Raw genomic sequence first — 26,508 nt, 5'->3', positions numbered from 1 at the left:
AAGAATTAGGCAGAAGAATCATGTTTTGAAGTGAGGAAGTACATGAAAACTTTGTAGCTGTATTGGAATTAAAGAACAGCAGATAATATATTATCCACGAAACCTTGAAAAAAACAAGGTCTCAAACATTGTAACTGTAGTAAAGCTTTTTCTCCAAATGATATCGTAGGTTCTCTACAGAATGTTATACATCTTCTAAGCCTACGTGATTTTTTTTATACGGATTAGATTTCACTAGTGCTTGGAAATATCCTAGGCAAGCCTCCAAATAGGAAGAATGTGTAATGAACACTTAGATAGTAAGGCAGGAAATATTAGCATGTTCATTACTAATGTAGACCTTGTTTCTCTGTTTATGAAGGACTGAAATGAAAATTTATATATATATATATGTTTTATATAAATATATATGTTTTATATATAAATATATATGTTTTAGCAAAACTTCTGTTGCTTTTATATTTATTCTCAGCTATTTTTAAGAGGCTGTCCAAATGGGGGAACAACACCGACTGCTAGTGAGAATTGGCTGTACCTGGCGCATCCTAAATCTTGAACAGTGAAATAAATTTTAAGTGCAGCTCTCACAATATTCTAGGAAACTCTTCTGAGAGATAATGGCTGCATTACTGTTGCAATTGCCAAATATAATTACATTCACTGATACACTATGTAGTGCTATCTGTAATCAACATGTAAGGTCACTTCATACAATCTCTTTCCTGTGATGGTTCTACTAATAGTTACAGGGCTTACAATAATTTGTCTCTGATCATTGCTTTGTGAACAGATTGGAAGTGAAAAACTAAAGGGGGTTGATTTGGCTGGTGTGGGTCAAAGGTAAACTCATAATACATTCACATCTTTCTCTTTAAGAGCTGCTGCCTTTAAAGGCTGAAGGATTGGAAACAAGCAAAGACGGCCAGTGATACAACTGTCTGAGCAGTTTTCAAACTCAAACTCCACATTTTTCCCTACAGGTCTCTAAGACTTTTGCAAGTAGGATGGTGCTAACATGCCTGATCAATGAGTAACCACAGCAAAATCTTGACTTTTGAGGAAAGTAGGGTGTTAAATTATCTGTGCATGCCAAAAGGCAAAGTAATCAAACTTTCAGCCTCAGTGTTTCTTTCAGTATGTCTGAAATAATGAATTTTACATACAGGCTTCAGAGGCTTAAATGTAGCCTGAATATGAATCAGGAAACAGATAAAATTGGGTAGCTTATGTTCCCCAGGAGTACTGGTATCATAGCTTTATAGATGCAAGCATGGTGCTGTCTTTGCAACCCACTGCTCTCCATCCCAACTTCTCCTAACATAACGTATGCCTGCATCTTTCAGCTGGCTTGCCCCTGTGTTTCTTACTTCAAGCCCATGACAACTGATTTTTGCACTGCACTGGATTCAACTACAGCAGCTGGAGTCCAAATCACAGTTCTACTTCAGCTGACTTCACACCACCACTAAGTGATACCAACAGTTGTGTTTGCGAACATTTTTACATGGCTACAGCTGCCTGCTCTGTGACCAGTAGGCAAAACTCCCTGAGATCGCAGTCTTAGAGTGGCTGATCTCAGTTTAGAATGCCATTTAAGCTAATCAAATAAACTAAATAAAGAAAATAAAAGCAATTTTGCAGCTATTTTAAGAAAAAAAAATAAATAAAAAGGGCTGTAACTGAAATGAATATATATTTTCTTCCCACAGAAAACACCTATGGCTGTTATTTGAGTATCTTACAACCTCTGAAGTAACTCAGCCTTCCTACAGCCTAAAAAGTGATAGTCAATTCTAAAAACATAAGCTAGATGCCCAAATAACTTTGAGAACTGTCTTTAAGAGGTTTTTGGTTTTTTTTTTTGTTGAGCAAAATGAGCAAAGGCTCATTTTGAGAAGAACTGCCACTATGCTGGAGCAGTACAAATTACTGCCCCTCTCAGTGAAGATGGCAATATTCACTCCAGCATGGAGTTGAAATGGGCTCTTTTTCAGGACTTTTCACTATGCTGAGCAGATGAAAATTAGAGTTAAAATAGGGCAGCTTCATTTTTGGTTTCCTTGAATGACATGCATTCAAATGCAGTTCTGTATGAGCCACAAGACAAATCTTTAGATAAACACTTGCAAATATCTATATCTACCTATCTATCAACTTTACTATAATTAGTCACCAACCACCCAATGGTTTTGAGAAAATCCCCTCTTCCCTTTGGGGAAAGAGTGTACAAGGCATTCTTACACTGTACATTCCTTCTCTATTTGCCCTCCCTTATGTAATGCTCTTATTCTTTTCTTTAAAATCAAGACTATTGAACTCTGGCTCCTGTGTTACTCAAGATTACTTCCCAGATCCTCTGGCTGGTTTGCTAATGGTATTTCCACTGGAAGCAGGCTGAGAAAGATGACACTGCACTTGAGAGGGGTCTTGGTCTCTGAGGAAGCTTCTATCATCTTTTCACTTTTCTTTCTTAAGGCTGAGGATTGAGATCATCAGTGCAACATCCCATTGAACCTAACTACTATTACAAATTCTTTGTGACCACTCTGTTTAGCATTACTTATTTGGTGAAACCCAGCTAGATGCATCTTGGCTTTATCCAAGAAAACAGGAAGAGGAACTGTTTTTGCAATTTACAATTTACCCACTTTTTAGCCAGCAAAACAGAAGGGTTAAATCTCATCTGCAACAACTGAGCATAAGATTTCAGCAGCCGAGAGTGACTGAGAATTTTATTTTTAATTCATTAGTAGTGATGTACTGTGCACCTAGTGAAAAAAACAAACAAACAAACAAAAAACCCAAACAACAGAAGGTAAAGGAAAGCCGTATATGTGCACTACAGGGTGTTTAATGGCTGTTTGTCAGGGCTGCTTGTGGAAGGAGTATTGAAACTTACATTTCCCTCTGCTCCTTCATGCCATTTGGGCTTTACATGAAGACAGTGAGGTTACTGCTAAAATGCTGATCTTGTAATTAAGGGCAGCGTGGTAACAAATGGAGAGACTGTAAATTGACATGGAAGCTAGAAAGAATGTAAATTTGGAATTTTGTAATTATCCTTCTACTGGTCTAAAGAAACAGTTAATATCTCTGGTTTTTGGTCTCAAGTGATTGTTCATTAGCAGAACAATCTCTCTTCTTGGCTGTAAATGTTTATTAGCTTATTGTATAGCCAAACCAGGCCTAGGAACAAGATTCAAGGAAATAATAACTGCTAAGTGATGAAATGCTTTCCTGTCATACCTTTATGTCATATTCTTGTAATTAATATAAATTTCCTTAATAACAAATTCAGAAGTTTCATTTAGCTTTGCTAGCAGAAAGCACTCACTTTCATAAACTTTGTATGTAGTCAGGAGGGCAGAAGAAGGGACATTGTTTCCTAAGTGAAATCTTAGCCTACAACAATTGATTCTTTCCATTTCTTTGACTAATGGAGCTTTTCTGGGTGCAGCTGCAATCCAGCAAAGCAGTCAATAGCTAATCATTCTCTCTGAGCTTTCTATTGTGAATGTGCTGTTATTGGATTTAACTCTGAAGTCCTTTACAGTGAAAGCTGTTTTAATCGAATGTGGAGGCCTAGGAAGAAGTATGAAAAATGCGTAACAAAAGTTTTGAGATGCATGGTAAAAGCATAGCAGAATACTTGATTTAGTAGTGTATTTAGTACTAGTAATAACACAATAAAATGTAATTCTAGTGTAAGTCTGGTAGGCCAAAGTGTCACTTCTAAGTCACACTAGTGCTTCGTTTGCAAAAAAAAACCCACCCCATAAATTGAAGCTGCTCAGATTTCTTTGAGTTCTCTCTCATACTGCCTCTTTGGACACTACAGTGCAGTTCCAAATGCTTCTATACATTGTATATCCTGACTGTGGGCTGTGGCCTGGATTGCTTAAACTGCACTATGTTCTCTACTTTTTATGGCTGATGAACACTCAGACACTTACTAAGCAGGGGAGGCAGCCAATTCACGTTGACTTCGCAATGGGAATCCAGAAATGTCAAGACTTCTCCTCTAGCCAGCGAGGCTCCTAGCAGTCTGGTCCGAATGAGCCCTTCTCGTTTCTTGGTACGTACAATCCTCACTTTGGCAAAACGGACCATGTATTCCTCCAGCTTCTCTTTTAAATGTTCTAGAAAGAAGGGCAAAAAAAGTGTCAGTTGTGCCAAGCCTGGAGGAGCCAACAGAAGGACAGGTTGGCATACAACCTGCAAGCTTATCCACTTCCATCTCTTGTCTCTTCAAGACCTCCAAAATCTGCCACAAATCCTCTCTGAGGTGGTTCAGAAAGTGCAAATGCTGTGTTTTATCACCCAGAGGAAGACACTGACTCTCTGGACCTTTTACTGCAGTTGCTACTGGCAACCTTCCATCTGTGATATAATCACGGCCAAAACAACTGCAGGATATTCATGCATCCTCTGGTTCCCGCAGCCCAAGGCCACATAAATATTCTGGCATACTGTTTTACAAAAAGTGTCTGTTCCAAGCGGACTTGCTATTACCAGCTAATTATCAAGAAATGCACATAGAAAGCAATTTTTAGAAAGTAAGCATTAAACCAGCACAATTTGATTGTGTTATTAACAGGAAGGGAACCAGACATGAAGATCTTAATAGTTGGATACCTGCATGAAGTAAACAGACAGCTAATAAAATAAGGCTGAAGTTAATATATTTCTTATCTGCATAATCTGGCTTCGTATCATAAGACAGCACTTTTGGGAACCTTCTCTATTCTGACTGAAAACACACACTAAGAATCATAAAAATCAAAACCAACCATCACCACCACCAAAGAAATCAGACCTGAAATTTTTGGCTCTTCCTAAATGCATCTACAACAGATATACTGATCTTTCACCTTTCATACAACACCTCAGCTTCTCAGATTCATTGCTTTGCAAGAATTTGATAACTTCTCTTGGCAAGGAAAGAGGGAGAGAAAAGCTTGGTCTCCAATATCAATAACATGGCAAGATCTTACCTGTACTAGGAGTTGTAAGTTAAATCTCACTGATACAATTTTGCCAGGTTACAATTGCCTCTTGTATCAGTTACTCTATTCTTTGGACTTGTGCGGTCAGTACAAACTTTGATCCGGACCTTACATCACTACTGATTGCAAGAAGTTTGTTACAGACTACTAGAAAGTACATCAGCAATACCCTCAAGTGTATGCATGCACAGATTAAAAGGAAACAAGCAAACAAGACATAGCTCAGAGAACACAGGATATTATGTTCAAATAAAATTAAGCTCCACTGAAACAGCTTCCTGCACATACTCCTTGTCTCTGTTCCTTTACTTCCTAGCTGATCAACATGCAAGACTTTCCAAATCTACCTATGGAACAGGAAGAAGTAGGAAACATTGAATTGTCAATGAATTGCTGGCACAGAGAAGTTACACATGTTTAGTAGGACAGCACTGCATGAAATGCTTCTGAATGGATGAATCCTCTCTTGACCAGCTGACCATGCTTCTCTTGATGCAGCCCAGGATATGGTTGGCTTTCTGGCCAGCCCATTGCTGGCTCACGCCCAGGTTGCCATCCACCAGTATCCCAGATCCTTTCTGGCTGGTCTGTGCTCTACCCTTTTGTCCCTTGGCTTGCACTGACAGTAGGGGCTGACATGACCCATATGCAAGAACTTGCACTTGACTTTGTTGCACTTGACTCTCCTGAGGCTCTCCTGTGTGCACTGCTCAGTCTGTCAAAGTCTCTCTGGATGACATCCTGTCCCTTTGACTTGCTGGCCACACCATGCAGCTTGGTGTCATCTGTAAACTTGCTGAAAGGTTGAGGCACCCACAACCTCCCTGGGCAACCTGTTCCAGTGGATCACCACCCTCTGAGTGAAAAACTTCCTCCTAATTTCTACAATAAACCTCTCCTGTCTCAGTTTAAGACCATTCCCTCCTTTTCTACCACTATCACCCTCATAAACAGCCATTTCCCCTCTTGTTTATATGTTCCCTTCAGTGACTGGAAAGAAGACTTTATAATTATCTGTATGACAATAAATTTGACTAACAAATTATCTTGACAGTATTTATCATAATAAACTTTGATTAAACTCATTTTTATCTCCAGAAGAACAAACTGTCCCCTTTCATGGCACTCCAAAGATTTCCTTCTTAGAAGAAAACAGCAAGTATTCCTTCTTTTCCTGATAGCACACTTACTTATTCTCACAGTTCCCAATTACTGTTTTGCTCATATTATCTCCAGAAGAAACATCTCGCACACATCATTGTACACACATTTAGAAGCAAGTAAAAGCAGGTGCCCAAGTGGACATGCATCAATCAACATCAGAGCAAAACTATAATTCTAAAGAAATCCTATGAAAGAAGTTATAACATAGTGTGTGAAATTAAAAGAAGCGTGAAATAAAATGCCCTTTAGATCTTCACAAGACAACACATTAAGCCCATTTATTACCAAAGGAAACAGTTCAGGAAAGTTTACCATGATAATAAAACAAGGAGGTAGGATGGTTTCATTTATATGCTGTAATATTTCATAAATTTCACTTGCAGAGTTAGGCACAAGAGAGAAGCCAGTATTTAAAATCTACAGTGAGCTATAAATGGTGCACTTTGGACATAAAGAAGCCAAAACTCCTGTCATTAGATGAGGGGAATAAATGTCTAATTTGTAATTTAAAGGAAAATACATCATGCTTTTTCTTCACAGTGTTGATCATATGTACCCATGAATCATATGTTTGACACATACCAGGCACCTGCCAGGCCAAGAATTGGCACAGGTGGTGACAAATGAAGAATAATGCACAGGCAGGAGGTTTACAGGCTGTCACTGCTATGACAAGTGATGATAAAGGGCAACATTATGTCTCCTCCGGTGATAATCTGTAAACAGATTCTCCATTGTAATTACTTTGTGTGGATCTACTCTGTCTTCATTTAAAGTCTGGAGAAAATTTTCTAAAAGAGTATCAGAGTATTGAAACTCTACTCAAGCAGAGCACCAAGTTACTTAATTTGGTGCCCAAAGATACATTTGAAATTAAAGTTCTGCCTTTGTCAGGAAAAAAAAAATAAAAAATCATAGCAATAAAATGTACAAATGTAATTCTTCTCTCCTCTTATGCTGTATACAAGGAACATTTCATCATCACACCAGTACCCCTTGGCAACATGTGCTGTGTGACAAGCAATGTTCCTTCAAAGTTATTGAGAAGATGTGAAGAGGGACAAAAAAGATGGTGTGAAAACTCAAGCAGTTTTTCAGGACTTTCTTGACTGCAGTAAGTATCATGAAAGTGAAAAGAAATACAGAGAAAAAGCCTTTTCTTGCGTACCCCCTTCTGGACAGCCTGGTAGGTCCAATCAGACCCACACCTGTAATGCAGCTAATTCTCACCTTCATTGCAATTTCCAAAAGTTCAGATAATTTGTTATAGTATTGTTCAACTAATTATGTTGATAGGATTGTAGAATAATAGAATCACTCAAGTTGAAGGGGGGCTTAAAGATCACCTAGTTCCAGCCCCTCTGCTATGGTTCAAATTGTTTAGTGTTCCATCCAACTTGGCCTTCAATGCTTCTAGAAATGGGGCATCCACAACCTCACAAGCCTTCACATTCATTATTTCTCCAAGTTAGTGATAAGGACATGGTATGGAAGCATGTTAAATGCACAAGTCCAGGTAGACAACATCAGCTGTTCACCCTTTGCCCACTGATGCCTTCACTCCATCACAGAAGACCACCAGATTGGTCAGGCACGATCTGCTGTTGGTAAAGCCATGCTGGCTGCCTTGGATTGCCTCCACATCTCGCATATGCCGTAACAACTCTTTCCAGAAAGATCTGCTTCATGATCCTCTCAGGCACAGACATGAGGCTCATTTTCCTTTAAGTTACTCCAGTCTTCCTTTCTCCCTTTTCTGAATATGAAACTGATGTTTGCCTTTTTCCAGTCACCAGGGACTTCACCTGTCAGCTAAGAGTTTTCAAATATCATGATGAGTGGTTTGGCAATCACACAAGGCAGTTAGTTCTCTAAGAACTGTGGGAGGCACATCAACTGCCCCATAGACTTGTACACATGCAGCCTCATGAAGTGGTCTCAGACTTGCTCTGCTCTTACACTCAAGAGTAATACTGCTCCTCTAACCCCTGCTTAGAAGTTCAGAGACAATCCACTTAATTAAGATTAGCCAAGAGTCTACAGAACTGCTAAATGCTCTGATAAACAATCTTAATCTGTTTCTTTTTAACTTTTATTTACTAATATATTTTGAGCTGCTATAACATCTCCAACATGAGCTGTACAAATGAAATGCATAAGAAACTTACAGTGGTGAAAAATGTATGCTGTCCTCTCCTGTTACTTCAGCAAAGGCATTTGGAAGGAAGCCATGTCTCCAACAACATAGCAGTCAGTAATGTTAGGTCAGTAAAATAATCAAGCAACTATTTCTGTTGATGAAAATCAAAGCAGTCAAATAGCTGTTTTTACACGCAGTGATAATGAAGTTCAGAAGGTTTTTCCTCAGCTTACTCTCTAGCCAGCAGCAGAAAGCTTTGTGCCCAATATGCACACTCTAAGCACATTTAAGCAACACAGCTCCCATTGTGAAAAGGGATCTCTGTCACTGTATGTCCTCTTGAAATGGGAATATCTTCACAGATAAAATTAGCAGGCATGCCCTCCATTCCTCTCCTGAGGCTCCGAGCATGCATTTTTCTTCAAACACCTCCGCTTAATTTTTTGATGACTGAAATGCTTCTGTCTAGCTTGACAGAAAATACAAAAAGGAAACGTAGACCTATTATTATTTTGTTTTCTGCTTTCCAAAACAGCCTTCCTCAGTGCCTTGTCATTCTTTTTAGTTTCACTGACTCTATACACGCTAGAATAAAACCAATTCAGCCTAAAGAGAGAATATGAGGCAAGCATGTGAATTTCTTCTCAAAGTTTCCCTTTGAGTTTCTTCCTTGTGAGGGTTAGCTGGAAATGCCGTCTGGCTGCAGAAATGTTGTCAATAGTGTACTTAGGCCAGCTGCCATAGTTTTCTAGCCAAGTCTTGAGGACGCTAAGATAAACAGTTCCACTGATTACCTCTCTGAGTAAGCAAATACATTGTCACCTACCTTTCTGGTGACTAACTTTTTCCCAGTATTCAAACTGCAACTCCCAAGGCTGCACGTGGGGCTGTTCCACCTTCTTTTACCACCTGCTAGTACTGGGAAGAATTTGGTTCTGCCACCTAGGTAATTCTTGTTCAAGCTGTTGTGGGGAACTATTAGATCACAACTTAGCTGTTTTTCTGTCAGACTAAACAAGCCCATATTCTTCTATCTCTTCTTAAAGGTCACTTACTTTTGCCCTATGACTGTATTGCAAGCCCTCTACTACTGAACTGACCATAGCTTCTGTCATGCTTCTTGAATTGTAGAGCTCAGAAGTGTACAGAGAATCCCAGATGAACACATCAACATCAAGAGAGGAACTACAGTTTCACCTAATCTGCTCACTATAGCTCAGACTTGCTTGCTTTTCTGGTGATCCTGCTCTTGGACCTATCAACTTGCTATCCAATAAGACCTTTGCAAGTCCTTTGCAGCACAGTTAGCCACCAGTTCCCAGCCCTACTGGAATGTGAATTTATTCATCCAAGCACAAAATCTCATTTATTTTGCTCAGTCTTATCAGTCTTATAGTCCTTTTGGACAGACACAGTGCCACCACTTTATGTGTAAACTGCTTTTTTTTTTCTTTTTTTTTTTTTTTTTTTTTACATTTTAGTGTCAATCACAGATTTGGTGCAAATGCAAGGTCAGTCATGAAGACATTGATCAGCTTCATCAAGACACTGATTAACTACCCTTTGACTAAAGCTTACTAAAGGCTACATGTCTTTCTTCTGCTGGCAGCCCCAGGCCAAGACATAGTACTCCAATTGGGGCCTCATTAGAATAGAGTAGAAGGGGACAATCACCTCCCTCTTCCTGCTGCCACCTCTCTTTTGACACAGCCCAGGATACTGTTGGCTTTCTGTATGTGGAGACTTCTGCCAGATAGATTTCTCTGTGTGATACATAGCCCTACAAAAGAAGTTCCAGAAGCAGACAGATCCTATGAGAACTGTTGGATATGGTAAGTCTGACACAAACTGATAAATGAAAGCAAAATTTAAAACTGCTTGGTATAATAGCAATTAGCTAATAGCAGTGTCATTTGAGCACCAGGCATCTTTTCTACAGCTGACAACAGACTCCCTCATTTGCTGTGTTTGCATCAGCACAGCTCAGGGATATCTTATCAAAAGACTAAGTGACTTACAGCCTGAAAGCCTCCACAGCAACAAAACTACCAAACATCCTATTTTACACATCACACATTAAAGTTTAACACCTCTAGATTTAATCAACACCAAACGTATTATAGAATTAAAATAGAGGGAACATGAACACAAATACTCTTTACAAATACAAAATACAAAGCCCTCTTTAACTAAAATACTTGAAATAAAGAGATTTGCTATTTCTTTATGTTTGCTGTGTGTCTAATTTTAAAGCAATTATCTCTTATGTATTAAGGCTTTTCACTGCCCTTTAGTGCCCATCTTCAGAAAAGGCTTTTGGGGATGCCTGAAGAAAGCTTAGTTCATGGTTGTTTATATATTTGCCTGCACCTGTTTCTGAATGCTTCCTCAATCTTGTGTGTGCTATTTAAATTTTTTTATTTTTTTATTTTTTGGAAAAAAGAGGGAGGAAATACATCAGCTCTGTTTTTGTGCTTGTATCCAAATTGTTTGTCAGATTTAATATATGGAGATATAATTTTGTTTACCAGAGAAATTACACATTATATAATGCAACTGCCTTATCCTGCATGAGGAAGATTGGCTAAGAATGTACAACAAAGCAGCATTAAATAGAAAGTCAAAGTAAATTATCAGGAAGTTACTTTTGCTGCAACATAAACGAAAAAAATCACCTGGAAGTGAGCAAGAAACAGAACCCAATTAATGACTAAACCGGAGACAGTACATAAAGAAGAACTGAAACACACATTTCTCTGCTTGTCCTCCTGTTAACTATATGCGTTGTAAGCATGAAAAGCACACTGCCTGAAATTAGAGGGGGAAAGAAACACAGAGCTCAGACTCAGAATGCCTCTTTGCAGTACATTTCATCCCCTGGGAGAGCTTCACTAATAGCAGCTGCACGGCTCATGGAACCCAACTGGCAGGAAGTTGCTCCCAGCAGAACTTTGGTAGACCTAAACCCAACATGACATGTATGAGCATCTTTACAGACCTACTTCTCTCTCAGGTGAGGAGAGAGTGCACAGAAGAGGTTGCATCTTCCTTTCCTTTCCCTTCCCTTCCAGACTACCATGGATGGCTGCACTTGCAATGGCACTTTCTTACCCATATAGTGCAACAAATGTAATTCAACCTACAACTCACACAAGATTCTAGGCAACTTAAGTATAGGGTAAGAAAACAAAAGAATGTATTGCAGCCTTTTCAGATCATTCTCCAGACACAATTAGGTAGTATAAAACTGTCAAAAAGGTGACCTTGCTGCATTAAAATTCAATTCTTTTTACCAAGTCTGTTTACTAGGGAGGTATTTATATACAGTAACTTGTCCCCAAGGAAAGCATGTTGTAAAGTTTCTTCCACATTGCAAGGCCAATTAGAAGAAGGTTATTTTGAAGTGAATCCAGGGAAGTGTAATTTTCCCTGAGATCAATAAATTACTCAGAAAAGCCAGCCTCTTATTTTCAGAGTCACACTACTGCATTCTGGCAACATTAATTGTTAATAATTGTAAACGATAACCCGTCAGGCAAAACTTTGGTTTTGAACATATTTATGACACCACAAACAGTATTGCAGATTTTCAAACCTGTCACTACACTGACATTCTCTGTTTTGCCTGAAACTATTTTTGACATATTTTTTAGTTCTTCCTCCAAAATATATAACTGGCTTTTACAGTAGACGCTGTTGTCAGATGGCTGTTTTCTCTCATACTGCTTCTTAACCTCTCAAATGCCAAGGATAGATTGCAGCAGAGAGCTGCTGAAACACTGCTGTGAGGATGGCACTGACCTTATATTTGCAGAGCCCTCGGGAAGGGCAGAAATAGAAGTCACAACTCAGGTAATTACTTTTTAAGTAGCATCGGACCCTGATACAGCCCCCTACACTAAGCACTTTCATTTCCCAGAGTAATTCTACTGACATTATTGTAACTTGTTGTCAGACTTAGGCTCTGCTAACCTAAGGATATTGGAATATGGCCATCTCCTACATTTCTCTAATTCTTGTCCACTCAGTATATTCACCACTCAGGGTCAGACCTTCAGGTCCTATTCTCAGTTTGCAGTTACTCCTTTTCCTCAATAATTCAGCACGTGTTTTTTTTCTAGTGCATAGTTTTGTTCTTGCAAAGAAGAAATAATAAATATGCTTTAAAATTGAGATTTCAGAATACAAAACAGAGTTTGGGCAATACTTTACTATTCCTGAAGTTTAATATTATATCCAAAACTTGCCCTTGTACTCTGACTTCACATCAACATTTGTCTTTCAGAAAACACCCTTCTCTGATGTAGGAACTGGAGGTCCAAGACAGCAAGTTTTACTATGAAGTGATGAATTAATATAAGGCTTGTACAGTTCAGTAGGGTACAAGATGACAACACTCAAGAAGATTTCCTTGCTGTACAGAAACACATAAGAAATTCTTAGTGTTTCTAATGCTAGAAAGAAAGTTGTAACCATTAACTTTTAACTATCCTTTTTATTTCCTTATTTGCCACAACACAGCATCTAGCATAAGCAGACATTTCTTCATGTCTGGAATGCAGGTCATTACAGGCTTTAGTAGTCATGTTTCTTATTTGTTGATGCAAGCATTCAGTTACTTCTCTGGATTACTGCATTCCATCACCAAACACTTTTTCAGAAAGAGTTTTCTCTTTCTGAGCTTTGTCTAGTGTAGAAATACATTCCTTCTTCTGATACTTTGGTACTTCTAAGTCTTTATGAAGCTAGAACAGTAGTTCTCAGTGTTTCAGTCATTTATTTTCAAATGTTAGCTGTGTTCTTATTATAACCTTTGAGGTCATTGCTATGTCATGAAGTGCAGGGAAAGAAGATGGAGTTAATATAGTTGAGGACATTTTCAGAAGGCTGCGCTCTGTGGGAATTCTCTGATGCCCCACTGGCAAAGAAAAACAGTCTGCTTGAGTTGTGTTTCTGGGATCAACTCAGGCAGTCTTTTTTAGAAAAATAATTAATACTATTTGCAACAATTTCCTTCAAAAATTAGGTGAATAGCCTTATATTGAAAGAACTAGATTGCTGTTTGGGTTACATATTTTGAAGTATGAGAATTAATTATGAAAAAGGAAAGCACTTTCTGTTCACGGACTAATGTGCTATGATGATGCTCCTCTAAATAATGAGGCAAACACTGGTGCATAATTAGGCATCTCCTAACATCAGAATGAGCTATTAATCAAACAATAACACCACGTGGATATTTTTTTTTGTTTGCTTTTTTTTTTTTTTTTTTTAAATGGGTAGAGGATTGGCTTTTCACTTTTTATTTTAAACCAGAAAATAGCAAATAAATGAACTGCTGCATAAATCAAGCTTTAGGAGAGCAGACATCAAGTTTGCTTTTATCTGTTCTTTCTCCCATTGTTTTATAAACTGATTCAAACTTGTCTTTTCCTGCCTTTCACCTGTCACAGCAGTGTGATTTTAAGAAACAGAAAGATAAGCTGAATGGTAAATGAATGGCTAAGATCCAACATTTAAATAAATAAATGGAAAAAAAAAAAAAAAAAGCAGATCTAATATTACTTCTAGCAGCTTCCACATAATGACAATAGGATTAGGCTCAGACTGCTCACGTGCTTTTACACAACTTATGTTGAGCACCCCTCCAGCAACATCCCTCCTCCATCTTGCTGTCTGCTTTGTAACAGCAGAAGACAGAGGATGTGACATAGTACATCATCTATGAGCTTTCATTTTATGCATCACAAAGTTTTACACTGATGAAGTCATCTCTGGATAGAAGGAATGATGATGAAAGGAACTGTTTGCTCTAAACTGCTTTGGAAAGCTGAGCCTTAGGAGTGAGGGCTTGTTCCATCTCTGGATGGATGGACACAAGTCTGGATCCCAACATATCAGTTTGCCAGTTCCAAATTCTACTCACATAAACACAGCCTCCTCCTAGCAAATTTTCACATCCTTCTGAAGTAAAGGGTTAATGGCTTAGCAGATATAAACAAATTTTCTTTAATTCTTAACTAGGATTATTTGCCACAGTTTCCTCCCCAAATTAGGTGCATAGCCTTTTAAGTGAAAGTACTAGACTGTTGTTAGAGTTACATATTTAACTGCCACCATGATGTCTTCTAGCCCTCAGAAAGTGTTAGAATACTTAAAACACTGGACTGGTTCTATCTTCTTTATCAGTTTTACTGATCCTTAAAGATGGACAAAATGCTTTAACTCTGAACACTATTCTCTCTCATTGCAAAAAATACAATATATGTAGTTTCAGCATAAAAGGATAAATATATATCAAACCTTCTGAACACAGGAAAAACATTCTTGCCCAAAATTGCATTTAAAGGTACAACAGAAATATGTGAATTGAAGAAATATATGAACCTAAAGCCAAAAGATAATCTCATTCTCATTTTAAAACACCTTTAACTTAAAAGCTGTCAGTATCTTGTGTGCCCAAAGAAACCCTGCTGGTCCTGACCACAATTACATGTTCACATGCATCTTCCCCTCACTGCATTCTCTGAACTGAAACTAACCCATGACAGTGCTTATAGATTGAAAAACATGTCTGGCTTAATTTCAAAGCTACCCGAGAACACAAGCTTTGAATTTTTTTTCCTGTTATGTTTTTGTGTTCTTATTTTCTTGGAAGTAGCTGAAAGAAAATAAGAGCAGCAGAAAAATAACAATTGAGTAAATAAGATTTAGTATGGGCAACGATGAATATAGGAAGACTAGAAAAAATAAACCAACCACCAAACACAAAATAGTGGAGTACATAAATAAAAGGTAAAATACAAGTTGCTACAATGCTCTGAAGTGAATATGACTCCTGTTTGTACCAGATTATCATTCTTCTGAAGAAAATTTAGACTACATTTAGCAGTACATCACTTCATCTGGTTCACTTTGCGGTTTGGATTGAAAGGGATGACACACAACTCATGGACAAATAAAATAAAATACAAAAGAGTCTGTTTTCCCAAAGAACACCCAGAAATGTTCAAAAGAAGGAAAAAATACTCCATCTCTCTTGCTACAAATCCACACTTGAAGTTTTCCCAAAGGAAGCTCTCTCAAGGATAAGAGAACCTCTTAACAGGAACTTCTCCTCAATACAAAGGCAGTGTGTTCCATTTGTTAAGATTACTAAAAAACTCATTAAAGAGAGAGCTTTGCACAAATGTGAATTTCATTTTCAAGGGAAATAAAGAGTTATCTGCTCATTTATATTGCAGTTCTGTAGTCCACTCAGTTTGGCATTACCAAGTGCTAACATTAGGCCTTAGTCTTGATTAAAACAAAACAAAATAATTCAGGACATTGAACATCTTACGTTCTTTCTTAAACATACTATGGCTTGATGTGCTGTACCTAAAAATAAGTAAGAAACAGACTGAAACAGACTGCACCTTCCTGATTTGATGGTTACTGCCTGGCTTTCCTAGCTCTAAAATCACAGTTACCAGAGGTAAATTGGTGCTTCTCCTATGTTTCTGAGCTTCAGCAGTATTATTTGAACTGTTTTACATTCCATTTTGTTTAGCCCTGTAACAGTTGTGCTGTTCTCCCCTGAGAAAGAAACCACACTGCCCACAGAGGAGTCACAGCGATACTCCTGGAGGGAGAGTACAACACCAGGGAAAAAACTAAATAACAGAACACTTGTTTTACCACTGCTTTAACTGCAATGTTAATGACAATTTGGAATAATAAGATACTCTGTATATGTGCAAATACTGTTTTAATTGTACTACGTGAACTGGCTCATGGTATTTTCATTAGGCAATTAAAACACTGGGTTCACAATAAAATTTTAACTCTTACCTCAACATACAAAGGTGATCTCTGGTTTTTGGCAACTAAATTGTAGGAGCAGCAATACGTTCATTTTATGATTTTTGAAGGATTGAGGAAAAAAAAAAAAATCAGAAAAACTTCAGTTTCCTTTGAACACATCTCAGTGACTTTTCTTATCTCTTGTTCCAATAACCCTACTGTGTGCTTTCCTTTAGCAACTACCCCAGCACAATGCGACGGGATATTCTGAAAGCAAAAAAGTCAGGAAGGCAGTATTTCATCTATTCGTCAATGTCAATATTGTTTTTACTTTTAAGAACCTTTGCAGGCTCAGAACACCAGAGCTATCTGTTTCACCAGACAATGGCTTACCAAGGGACTGAGGGGTTGTTAGTGAAATGATGCAGTATCTGCCACAAGCCCGAGGCAGCTCTACACACATAAGCAACAGCTTTATGTATTGAGCAAGTTTATGAAATGTACTTTGCTTTAAACTTAGATCTTCTGAAAAGGACTTTCATGTAAGACAGGTAATTTGTGAACTACACTGGGAAAATTTCAGTATGCACCGAGCAACAAAAGGCAGAATTTACAATGCCAGCTAAGTATTTGGCTTGGCAGAGCAGCATGAGCCTCACTAACCTCAGGCAGGCATAACCTCTCTGAGAACCATTCAGGCACTGCAGGACACTAACCCAGATGCTGTCCCATTTTTATTCTTTCAGACCTCATTTCAGAGAAGCGGGAAGTGCCCTGATATTACTGCCAAGAGAAGCTTTGTGAACTGTCAGGGAGGCAGGGAAATTTGGGATGACCATGAGCCACAGACATATTCTATGGCAGCAGAAGACAGCACAAGGTATTTAAGACAATGCCAACTAATGATCACCCCAAACACTTGATCTGTATATATGTACGAGCGTAGGAAATGGCAACAGATTAGAACTTCCCTCCCTATGAAGCTTCTGCCTCACTCCAGCGATCAGTTAGGCAACAAAAGAGAACAAATTACTGCCTCTAACTTGGCTAAAGCCAGGAACAAATATTTCTGCTCTTACTTTGGGCTATTTCTTCTAAGAGGTTTTCTAAACCAGCAATCTGTAGGAACCGATAACGACAAATGGATGCATGAGGAGCCTTATTCTAACTCAGTTTCCTGAAAATGCTTGCTGTGAACTAAACCTTGAGATCCAGCCACAGACGTAAAGTGGCTTATCTAAAAGTTATTTGCCACCAATTTATCCATCCACATGGTGAGAATCCGCCAAACTGAGTTCACGAGGGTAACCACAGTATTAAACAGAAATCTGACACACAAAAACAGCCAAACCATTCAAGATGTTAAGAACTCTGAGAAATTAATTATATTCACTGAGGAAATAATTCACAATTAATAAATGTGAATCATTAATTAACAAAATTCACAACTAATAAAACAGATGTTAATACAAGACAGTCTTGACAAAATAGTAGGACTCAATTTAACACCATGGTCGAGCTTTATTAAGAACTATTTCTGCTACAGTTCAGCATTTTTACCAAATTAACTGTCAGGCTGCAGGAGCTTTCTCTGAATGAAGCCTGTTTTGTTTGCCTGATCCTCCAAAACAACTGTGTTTTAAACACAGCTGTTTAGAATTACTGTAATTGTGACTCTACTGCTTGAGATTCATTTTATTTCATTCTTCCATATCCTCTCCCTGCATATTTCTTTTCCTTCTCTACCTGGACACACTGCAAAATAAGATTGTGTGGGATTTTTAAAGTCAGGCATTCATATATTTTCACAAGCTCTACGTTATTGCCATTAGAATTACTGTCACATGAGAATAAAACATTGGAGTAGGCACTGTTTTTGCTTAAAAAGGAAGACATTAATTATTATTTTTCATAATTAAAGTCTATAGTTAACCCTGTTTCTATGCTTTAGAGTGAAAAATGTGTTTGCCTAAGTAAAAAATGGTGAATGGTTACCATTGGTAACTGAAGCATTCTGCACCAGAATTACTTCATGCATTTCATGTTGTGTGAGACATGTGAAAGTGTCTAAACTAAGAAGACTTGGCAGGACCACATTTTTTGATGTATTTTATAATACTCCCACATGTACTTGAAAAAAAATAAAAAGGAAAAAAAAAAAAGCTTTCGTCAATATTCTGAATCTTTCTGAATGTGAGACCATGATGAATACACACACTTTTAAAGAAATGGTTACCTTACACTGCATTTCTCCTGAAAATCTTCAACAAATATACCAAAGCAGAAATAACTGCACACAGTCATTCCACTCTTGCAGTCATTTCTCCCAGATTTTTCTGCCATGAAAACTGTTCGCAAAGAATGGCCTGTTTCCTTGTTTACTTTCTGTTTTACACCTGTTTTAAACTATGAACCATTTGAACCATCAAAATGCACAAAACCAGACTTTGACGAATTGTATTTAACTTTTTTTTATAAATCACTGTATTCTGCATTTCCTCATTTCACATCATCTACATAGCTCGCCTTATACTTGGTTGCTGTATTTCCCCCTTTATTTGTTACACCAGTACCCACTCCTGACTCTGACCTGCCCACCAGATAAGAAAGAGCAGCAAACTCCAGTTTCCAGATCAAGGCTCAAAGGAAAAAGTTTGAAACAATATGTCCCATCACTGTCTTGAAGAACTGAAAATTTATCCCCAAGTGTAATCTAAATCCTATAAATGTTCTTACTAAAACCAAACTGCAAAGGTTGTCTTCAAAAAGACTCTACTGAAAGATCCATGTTCCTTTTCCTTTCATCCTTTTCATCCAATTCATCCCTCCAAGGATAATTTATGAATATATGCTTTAACAACAATTCCTTGCATTAACTACTTCAGACAACTATGAATTGCACACTTGGGAGAATGATTTTTCTACATAATCGGAAATTTTCACGGTTCAGACACATGGTGCAGAGCATTAGGAAAAAATATGCCATTTTTTTCATTTCTATAGATCAGTTTGCTTCTTTATCTGAAATGAGAAGAATTAATGGCAGCCAGTCTGGTGCTTTCAGGAAAGTCCTTGCTTACATTTGTAAGTTTTCATTAAAAAATCTGGCTAAAGTAAGAGAAAATCCTTTAACAAGCTATCAGCACGCCAGCTAAGCTCATCACTCAATAATGGTAGAATATTAAAGGCTTTCAAACATTAAATGTTCTTTGTTAAAAATAAGAGTATTTAAATACGTTAGAAAATATCATTAATAACAAGAAAAAAAAAGCTTAGCAGGTGAACACTTTCATTATTCTGAGCTCTTTTTCCTCCGCAAATTTATTCATAAAAGCTACCTAAAAAAAAAAAAAAAAAAAAAGGAATTGGACAGAATTAGCAAGCACTATGCACCACTTTACAATAACCTTAAAGTACTGTGCCTGTACTTATTAATTATCAATGACCTGTGCTTTATGATTGTCTTTGCTTGCAAAAAAAAATGTTTTAGTCATCAGCTGATCCTACAGCTCTTGTGTTCCTTCCAAACTCCATCTGCCTTGCTGTGGGCAGTTTGGACTGATGTGTGGCATTTCGATGGGATAGACAAACTACACTGCCCCATGCGGGTTAAAGATCAGCCACATAGGCACAGGTGTGGTAGAGGATACGCCCACATACAATACAGTTTAGCTTATTTTAAATGTCTGAAATGTTAGAAAAGCAAACAAACCAACCACCCAACAAAACACCTTCAGTTGTGCAGTGACAGCACTGATCAGGACATAGATGCTAAGCAAATACAAACTGACAAAGTCAGAAGGAAATGAGGCTTGTCCAAACACTTCAGGTAGATAAAGATGATGAGGTAGCATCACTGGTAGGTACATTCCTCACAATTTCCAAAAGAGACCTCATCATGTTGTAAGTTATTTAGAATCATAGAATCACAAGGTTGGAAAGGACCTACAAGATCATCTAGTCCAACTGTCCTCCCATCACCATTGCTACCACAAGCCCCTAAACCATATCTCATAGCTCCTCATCCAGATGCCTTTTGAACGCTGCCAGGGATGGCAGCTCCACCATTTCCCTGGGCAGTCATACCAGTGCCTGACCACTCTCTGAGAGAAAAAGTTTTGTTTTTTTTTTTAATTTAATCTTTCAACTTTGGCCCATAAAGTTCTCCAAATATCTGTATGAATTGGCACTTTTTAAACCTTTGCTCTACTGGATAAATGAGTAAAGAAAGTATTGATCCACATCTGAACTGGACTAAGCTTAATGAATTTAGGGTCCCTATTTTGAAGTTTAGATTGATTCCCCAGATTACTGATGCACATTGAAGAAAACTTGTTCATTTAATTACCTGGGGCATAACCTTCATTATCATGTTATGCCTTCCACATTAGAAAATTAACTTCCCAAAGGAAGATCAGAATAAGAGAAATATTCAGTAATGTTTGGAACTATGAATATGTATAATAAGATGGATTATAAATGTTAATAGAGGATTTTCCTATTAGAAATTCAATCATGATGTAGGTAGTTAAGCATGCATACAGCGTACACTCACTTTTCCATGTGGTGAGCTCAAAGACTTACCACAAAGAATTATCTACACATTGCATTGTGCAAAACTTTCTGTTATCTGTGGAAGTTTATTTGGGATTTGAAGCCTATTAGAGCTTATGAAGGCAACAACTACAAAGATGTACTATCTTCCCCTCACCCTATCTCCAAAATAAATTCAGCTCCAGAGGGAAGCATTTCCCATTCCAAAGATTCAGAATTAGACTAGCTTATGTACGGAATGAGTGGAGCAGCATTGGTAACTTCAGCCATGGTATGGGTTTGGGAACAAGATTCAGAAGATTTAGACTTAGAGGAAAAGTCTATGATATTTGAACTGATACACAGGAGAAGCAAATTATGCTGATGAAGAACATATATGATGTTAATTAAAATTCTATAAGGACTTATAGGTACAATAAACCCCTCAACAATAGTAGAAAGAGATAGCAACCACTTCAGGAAATTTTCTATTTATCCTAGCAACAATCCATTGTATTAAGAGGCATGATGAAAGCATGTAGTTTTGAAAATCTGAAACATTTTCTCAATATCTTGTTTACACATAGTACAGACAAAATACATGATGCTATGAACAAGATTAAAATAACACAAAAAATCTGGTGTCTTTTTAATTTAAACTTTTACACTTTACGACATCACCATATTCCCATTCTGTATGGTAGATCTCTTCACATTAGTAGATACATGTTCACCTGTGTGCTACTGCATTACAAACGATGTCCAGTTACACTTAACAGTGACTTCCCAGGGATAAATAAAATACTCATCTTGGTTATACAAGACATTTTTTATGAGCATTTTCAGAGATGTCCTAGAAATATTTTTACTCAAGTTAGCTGAGGAATTTCATACCCTGCTGCTCAGGAAAGTGATTAGGGAATTAGGTGGTAGGGATTCGAGTCAGATATTGATTGGACATCATGAAAAATCAACCCAGAGAAGCTCCTTCAGTATGTCTATGCAATTATTGGTAGTTTAAAATACATAGTGTCCACAAAATGTCAGGAACTATTAATGCTACTCTGAAAGAGCAGAGATCCAGTTTAATTTCTAGCAGGTGAGGAGAGAACTCCTGAAGAGCTTAAAGCAAGCGTTACCAATTCCCTGCTAGCCATTCTTTCATGCTATGACTGAAGTCTAAAGGAGATACAAGATAAAATCAGAAGGGAGAAAGAGAAAGAAAATGGTTTAAGTTATTAATGATATGCAAGTAATTTAGCTATTGCACATCACACGTGGCATGAGACTCCCTGGTGCTTCAGGAAAATGAAGTTTGCACCAGAATTAACCAATGTCAGTGTTATGCAACTGTGGCAGTCTGAGAGCACAGAGGAACCCATGGCTTGCAGTTCAGGCCAAATCTTTCGTTACAGTGGGTGATCTAACTGATACAGCTTTTTTTTTTTTTTTTCCAATTAGATCAGCAGGTCTAATGGAAGACATTACCTGACCTACAAATGTAACTTCCCCATAAATTAATACCCACTTTCAAAATCTCTGTCTTAGCAGAAGGGCAACAGCTCCACAGTGGAACGGCAATTTAAGACAGTAAATAAAAAGCCTTCTTTCCTTATGGAAGTCAGTGGGGTGAACTCAGGTTAGCAGTCTATAACTGGAAGTGATACATGTCCAAGACTTTTAGCAACACAGACTCTCAAAGAGGAAAAAATAAATAAATTAAAAAGCACAGTTCCAGGCTCTGGTGTCTGCTGCACTGTTCCAGAGGATTCAAAACATAATTTTTAATTTCTAAGGTAATATGGCCCTTAAGCGATCTACAGAATGTAATGAACAAGTCTTATACCAAAGCGATGCAGTGCTTTTGTTAAGCTTTGGAGAAAAACTGAAAAACAATAAAGGAAACAAAGAAATTCAATGCTGAATCTCTACAGCTCAAACACACACAGACAGGAAATATGGTACATTCTTATGAATGTTGCTGTGAAAAAATTAAACGGGAGAAAAAAAAAATGCAAGCAGTACCGCCATTTTAAATGAAGCAATCTTTTGTTACCAATATTAGCAACAAATGTTTTACCTTTGAGGCGTGAGATAGGTTAAAACAAACAGAAACAAATACAGAGCAAGAAAAAAAAGGTATAAATAGACTGGTGACTCAAGGTTATGGACTTAGACTGACTATGAATATTGGGGGAGTAAAAATTTATAGATAAAATAAATACAAATATGTTTCAAGGATGCCTATAACTTTTTTAGCTGCTTAAAAGTAAATGCTGGGTTAAGCAGTGTCTGCATTGCTACTGTTAGTGCCACTGGCTCTGCCCTTTAATTAAGGAAGAACCAGAGGGAATGAATGACTGGTTGGCACAATCCTTTTGCCTTTAAGATGAAACAGACATACATTATTCCTTCACAGGAGCACAAGCTACAATCGCTACTGGACTGAAAGCTACTTCTAATATTCACGCAGACACTGACTTCCCTTATTCTACATCTCTGAAGCAGCAGATCTTAATTTCCTCTCTACTCACTGATGTTACCAGCATTTGCACTGTAACTCTACCTCTCAGCTAAATGGAAATTAGAAATTCAGCATCTACAGAAAAAAGAAATTCAATATCTTGCTACACAAACCATATTTGACATGTGAACATTGACATGCTTTTTGTAAGCTGCCGAAATCACCACTTAAATCCAGTCATCATAGCGTATTTCAAAGTAACAAGACAAAACACTAGGAAATAGCATAATTTAAAAGAAAAAAAAAAAACCAAACAAACATCAAGTTTGCCTCTAAGCTTAGAGTAATTGGTTCTCTATCAGATTTACTTAAAATGCAAATATATTTGAAAACCAAATAAAAAGGTGACTTTGGGGATTTACTTTGCTTAAAATTTACCCATGTGTGAAACTGTGAGTTTTAATCCTCCATAAATGGACCACTCATTGAAAACACTTTCAATAAAAATAAAGTTCCAACACTTTATTCCAATGACCATAATGTTTTGCAATTACAGATTTTTCTGTAAAACTACAGTATCATGAAAATTCTATGCTAATTGAATTTCCGAGAAGACAGGAAACCCTGGAATAATGCTGATAATGCCTTCTCTATAAAAATAAATCGTGAAGAAGTGAACTGTCCCTTTCCCAAGTAGCAACATTTTCGCTGTAATTATTTTGAGCGAACAGTAAACATCTTAAATCCACTATATCCATTACTAACAATCTGTGTTCCTCAAAATCACTACAGGAACATTTGGCCTTTTACTGAAAGACAAATAAAATTAAAGAGAGTGAAAACTCCTTCTCCATGATGCAACATGGTAGGGAAGACAACACTGGCCAGTGTAAGTCAGCTGCCCTACTTCTGCTCCTTCCCAACTCATTGGGCCCTTTGCTGCAAACGACCTTGGCTCTGCACAACACTGCTTAGCAGAAGCTATAAGCATCAATGTGTTATCAGCATTGTTTTCCTCCTGGAACCAGAATCATAGAATGGATCATAGAATGACCTGGGTTGGAAAGGACCACAATGATCATCCAGTTTCAACCCCCTGCTATGTGCACGTTTGCCAACCACCAGACCAGGTTGCAAAGAGCCACATCCAGCCTGGTCTTGAATGCCTTCAGGGATGGGGCATCCACAGCCTCCTTGGGCAACCTGTTCCAGTGCATCACCACCCTCTGAGTGGAAAACTTCCCCAGATATCTAACATAAACCTCCCCTGTCTTAGTTTAAAACCATTCCCCCTTGTCCTACCACTATGCACCCTTGTAAACAGTTGTTACTCCTCCTGTTTATACGCTTTCTTCAAGTCCTGGAAGGTCACAATGAGGTCTCCTCAGAGCCTTCACATACCAGACACTTTGAAGAAAACATTTCAACTCCAGCTGGAACTAAGATATTTTACTGAAAATACTTGAAAATAACTACACTAATCTACATTCGGATGATTTGCAACAAATGATTTGTACTTTTAGTAAACAAAGTCAGAACTGCAAATACTGAAAGTGACCTCCAGGCTGGTCAGTTGTAATGGAAAAACTCACAAATTACACTTATTATGCAGTATATCAATTAACACATTCTCTTAAGATATTATTTTATGGAATTCCAAACAGTCACTATAAAAATCTACCTAATTCTAGTGTAGAAAATTGTACAAAACTCTAAAATCTCAGGCCCCCTAAAGACAACAGACAAGAAAAGAACAAAGATTTCAGTTCAGACCTCTTATATGAACTTGCAGTCACATGATATACCAACTCTAAAGGGCCGAAGGGTTAAAAGCTCTATCGTCCTACTGGTCATCCCAATGGATGAAGTCAACACTACAGTTCAAAGACTGAATTTGCTCCTTCAGGCCAAATTTGTAGAAAAATGCATGCAAACTCATGCAAAATGGGAGTGTAGTCGTCCAATCCAAGAGAGATTCTGCTTCTCATCCATGCAAGTGTTTTTATTACATGGAATGTATTACTGGCAGCTCTACCATGCTGCTGAAGTATTGTGCTAGGCTCTTAGTGAACCTGCTGCTGATCTTCGTCAGTACATTTTTGAGTGCCTCACTGGGTCTACATTACCAAACCTATCCCATTACACAAACAAGAAAAAAAATTCAGTGACCTCATGCTAGAAACTCATGAGCTTACTCTGCACAAATCAAATGAGGTATAGAGGTGTTCTCAGGGTATGAGGTGTAAACGAGGCATCTTCGTGGAACAGAAAGGTAAGTGCATAAACACTTGCTATATAGTATTCTGCATTCCTGTTTCCATTATTCACACCAATTAGATAGTATTTTGTGTAGCCTAACAAAATACCTCTGACAATTCCCTGCAACAGCCTTACATAGGGGGGGAAAAAAAAAACAAACCAAAAAAACCCACCATTCCATACATATGTATAATTTAAAACAATTTTGCCCTCAAACAAATCGCCACCTTGGGATTTTAATGAATGAATATATAAATAGCTTTTCAAGTCAAGAGACATTTCTATTTGCTGATTTATTGCAGATTCAAAACCTAAACAGTGAGTTGTCAAAATTGAGCAGCAACATTAATCATTATCTATAAATATGCAGAATGCACATCTGACTGAAATTACCTTTTTTAAAAAAAAAAAACCCACAACCTTTGCGTAATATTTTTGTTACTAAGCAACAAAATGAACAAAATCCCTCTATTATCCACAACCCTTGCATTATTGCCAGGGCAGCCTTGGAGTATGCTTAATACAACTTTATTATCTCAATTGCTCCACTTGCTGAGCATGTGGAGCAGCAGATTAGGGATAATTAGACAAGGAATGAATTAAACTACAGTGCAGTCACATCCTGAGAAACAAATGAAGTATTGATTTTGATGATTCTTCTAACAGCCATTTAATATGCATAGCTACTAAACATTTGAATTGATATGACTTCAGCCTCAATATGCTGTTAAATGTATTCAGGGTTCTGGATGAGCAAACAATGTTCAGCCTTTCTGACACTGTGCCATTCACGGTTCTTATATGCAATTAAGCAATGTGGAAAAAAATGTGAAGGCTAAAAGAAAAATTACTGGAGCACCTTTACATTTTCATTTTTTGAGGTAGGATGGAAGGGAGAAAATGGTAAGGGGGGCAAGGAGATAAGGTGCCCTTCCACAAGTTGTTGCCATGTGACAAATAGTAGCAGAAGGGCAGCCTGATGGAAATCTATATGAAGCCAAGGTGTGCCACTGAAATCCTCCATGTAAAAAAACAAAACAAAAAACAAACAACACACTCACTGACACTTGCTGAAAGTTTCTGGGAACAAACAGTAAATGTGAGCACAGTGAAGTGGTGGGTGGTGCATTTCAGTAGTAGCAACTGCAATGTGAAAG

General features: G+C 37.7%; 1 protein-coding gene across 2 annotated transcripts in view; it reads right to left on the bottom strand.

Annotated features, from left to right (window-relative positions):
• GALNTL6 (polypeptide N-acetylgalactosaminyltransferase like 6) overlaps positions 1–26,508 on the bottom strand; it is a 407,537-nt gene that overhangs the window by 73,905 nt on the left and 307,124 nt on the right. For both annotated transcript variants that reach the window (XM_015861609.3, XM_085545109.1), the window contains one exon: positions 3,954–4,139. In XM_015861609.3, the coding sequence (XP_015717095.1) occupies positions 3,954–4,139 (186 nt within the window). The remainder of the gene's footprint in view (positions 1–3,953; positions 4,140–26,508) is intronic.

The sequence above is a fragment of the Coturnix japonica genome, chromosome 4 (genome assembly GCF_054131305.1).
Source record: "Coturnix japonica strain WE chromosome 4, WE-NBRP24, whole genome shotgun sequence".
Lineage (NCBI taxonomy): Eukaryota > Metazoa > Chordata > Aves > Galliformes > Phasianidae > Coturnix > Coturnix japonica.
The sequence above is the reverse complement of the archived record's forward strand: the minus strand, read 5'-3'. Positions and strand labels throughout refer to the sequence as shown.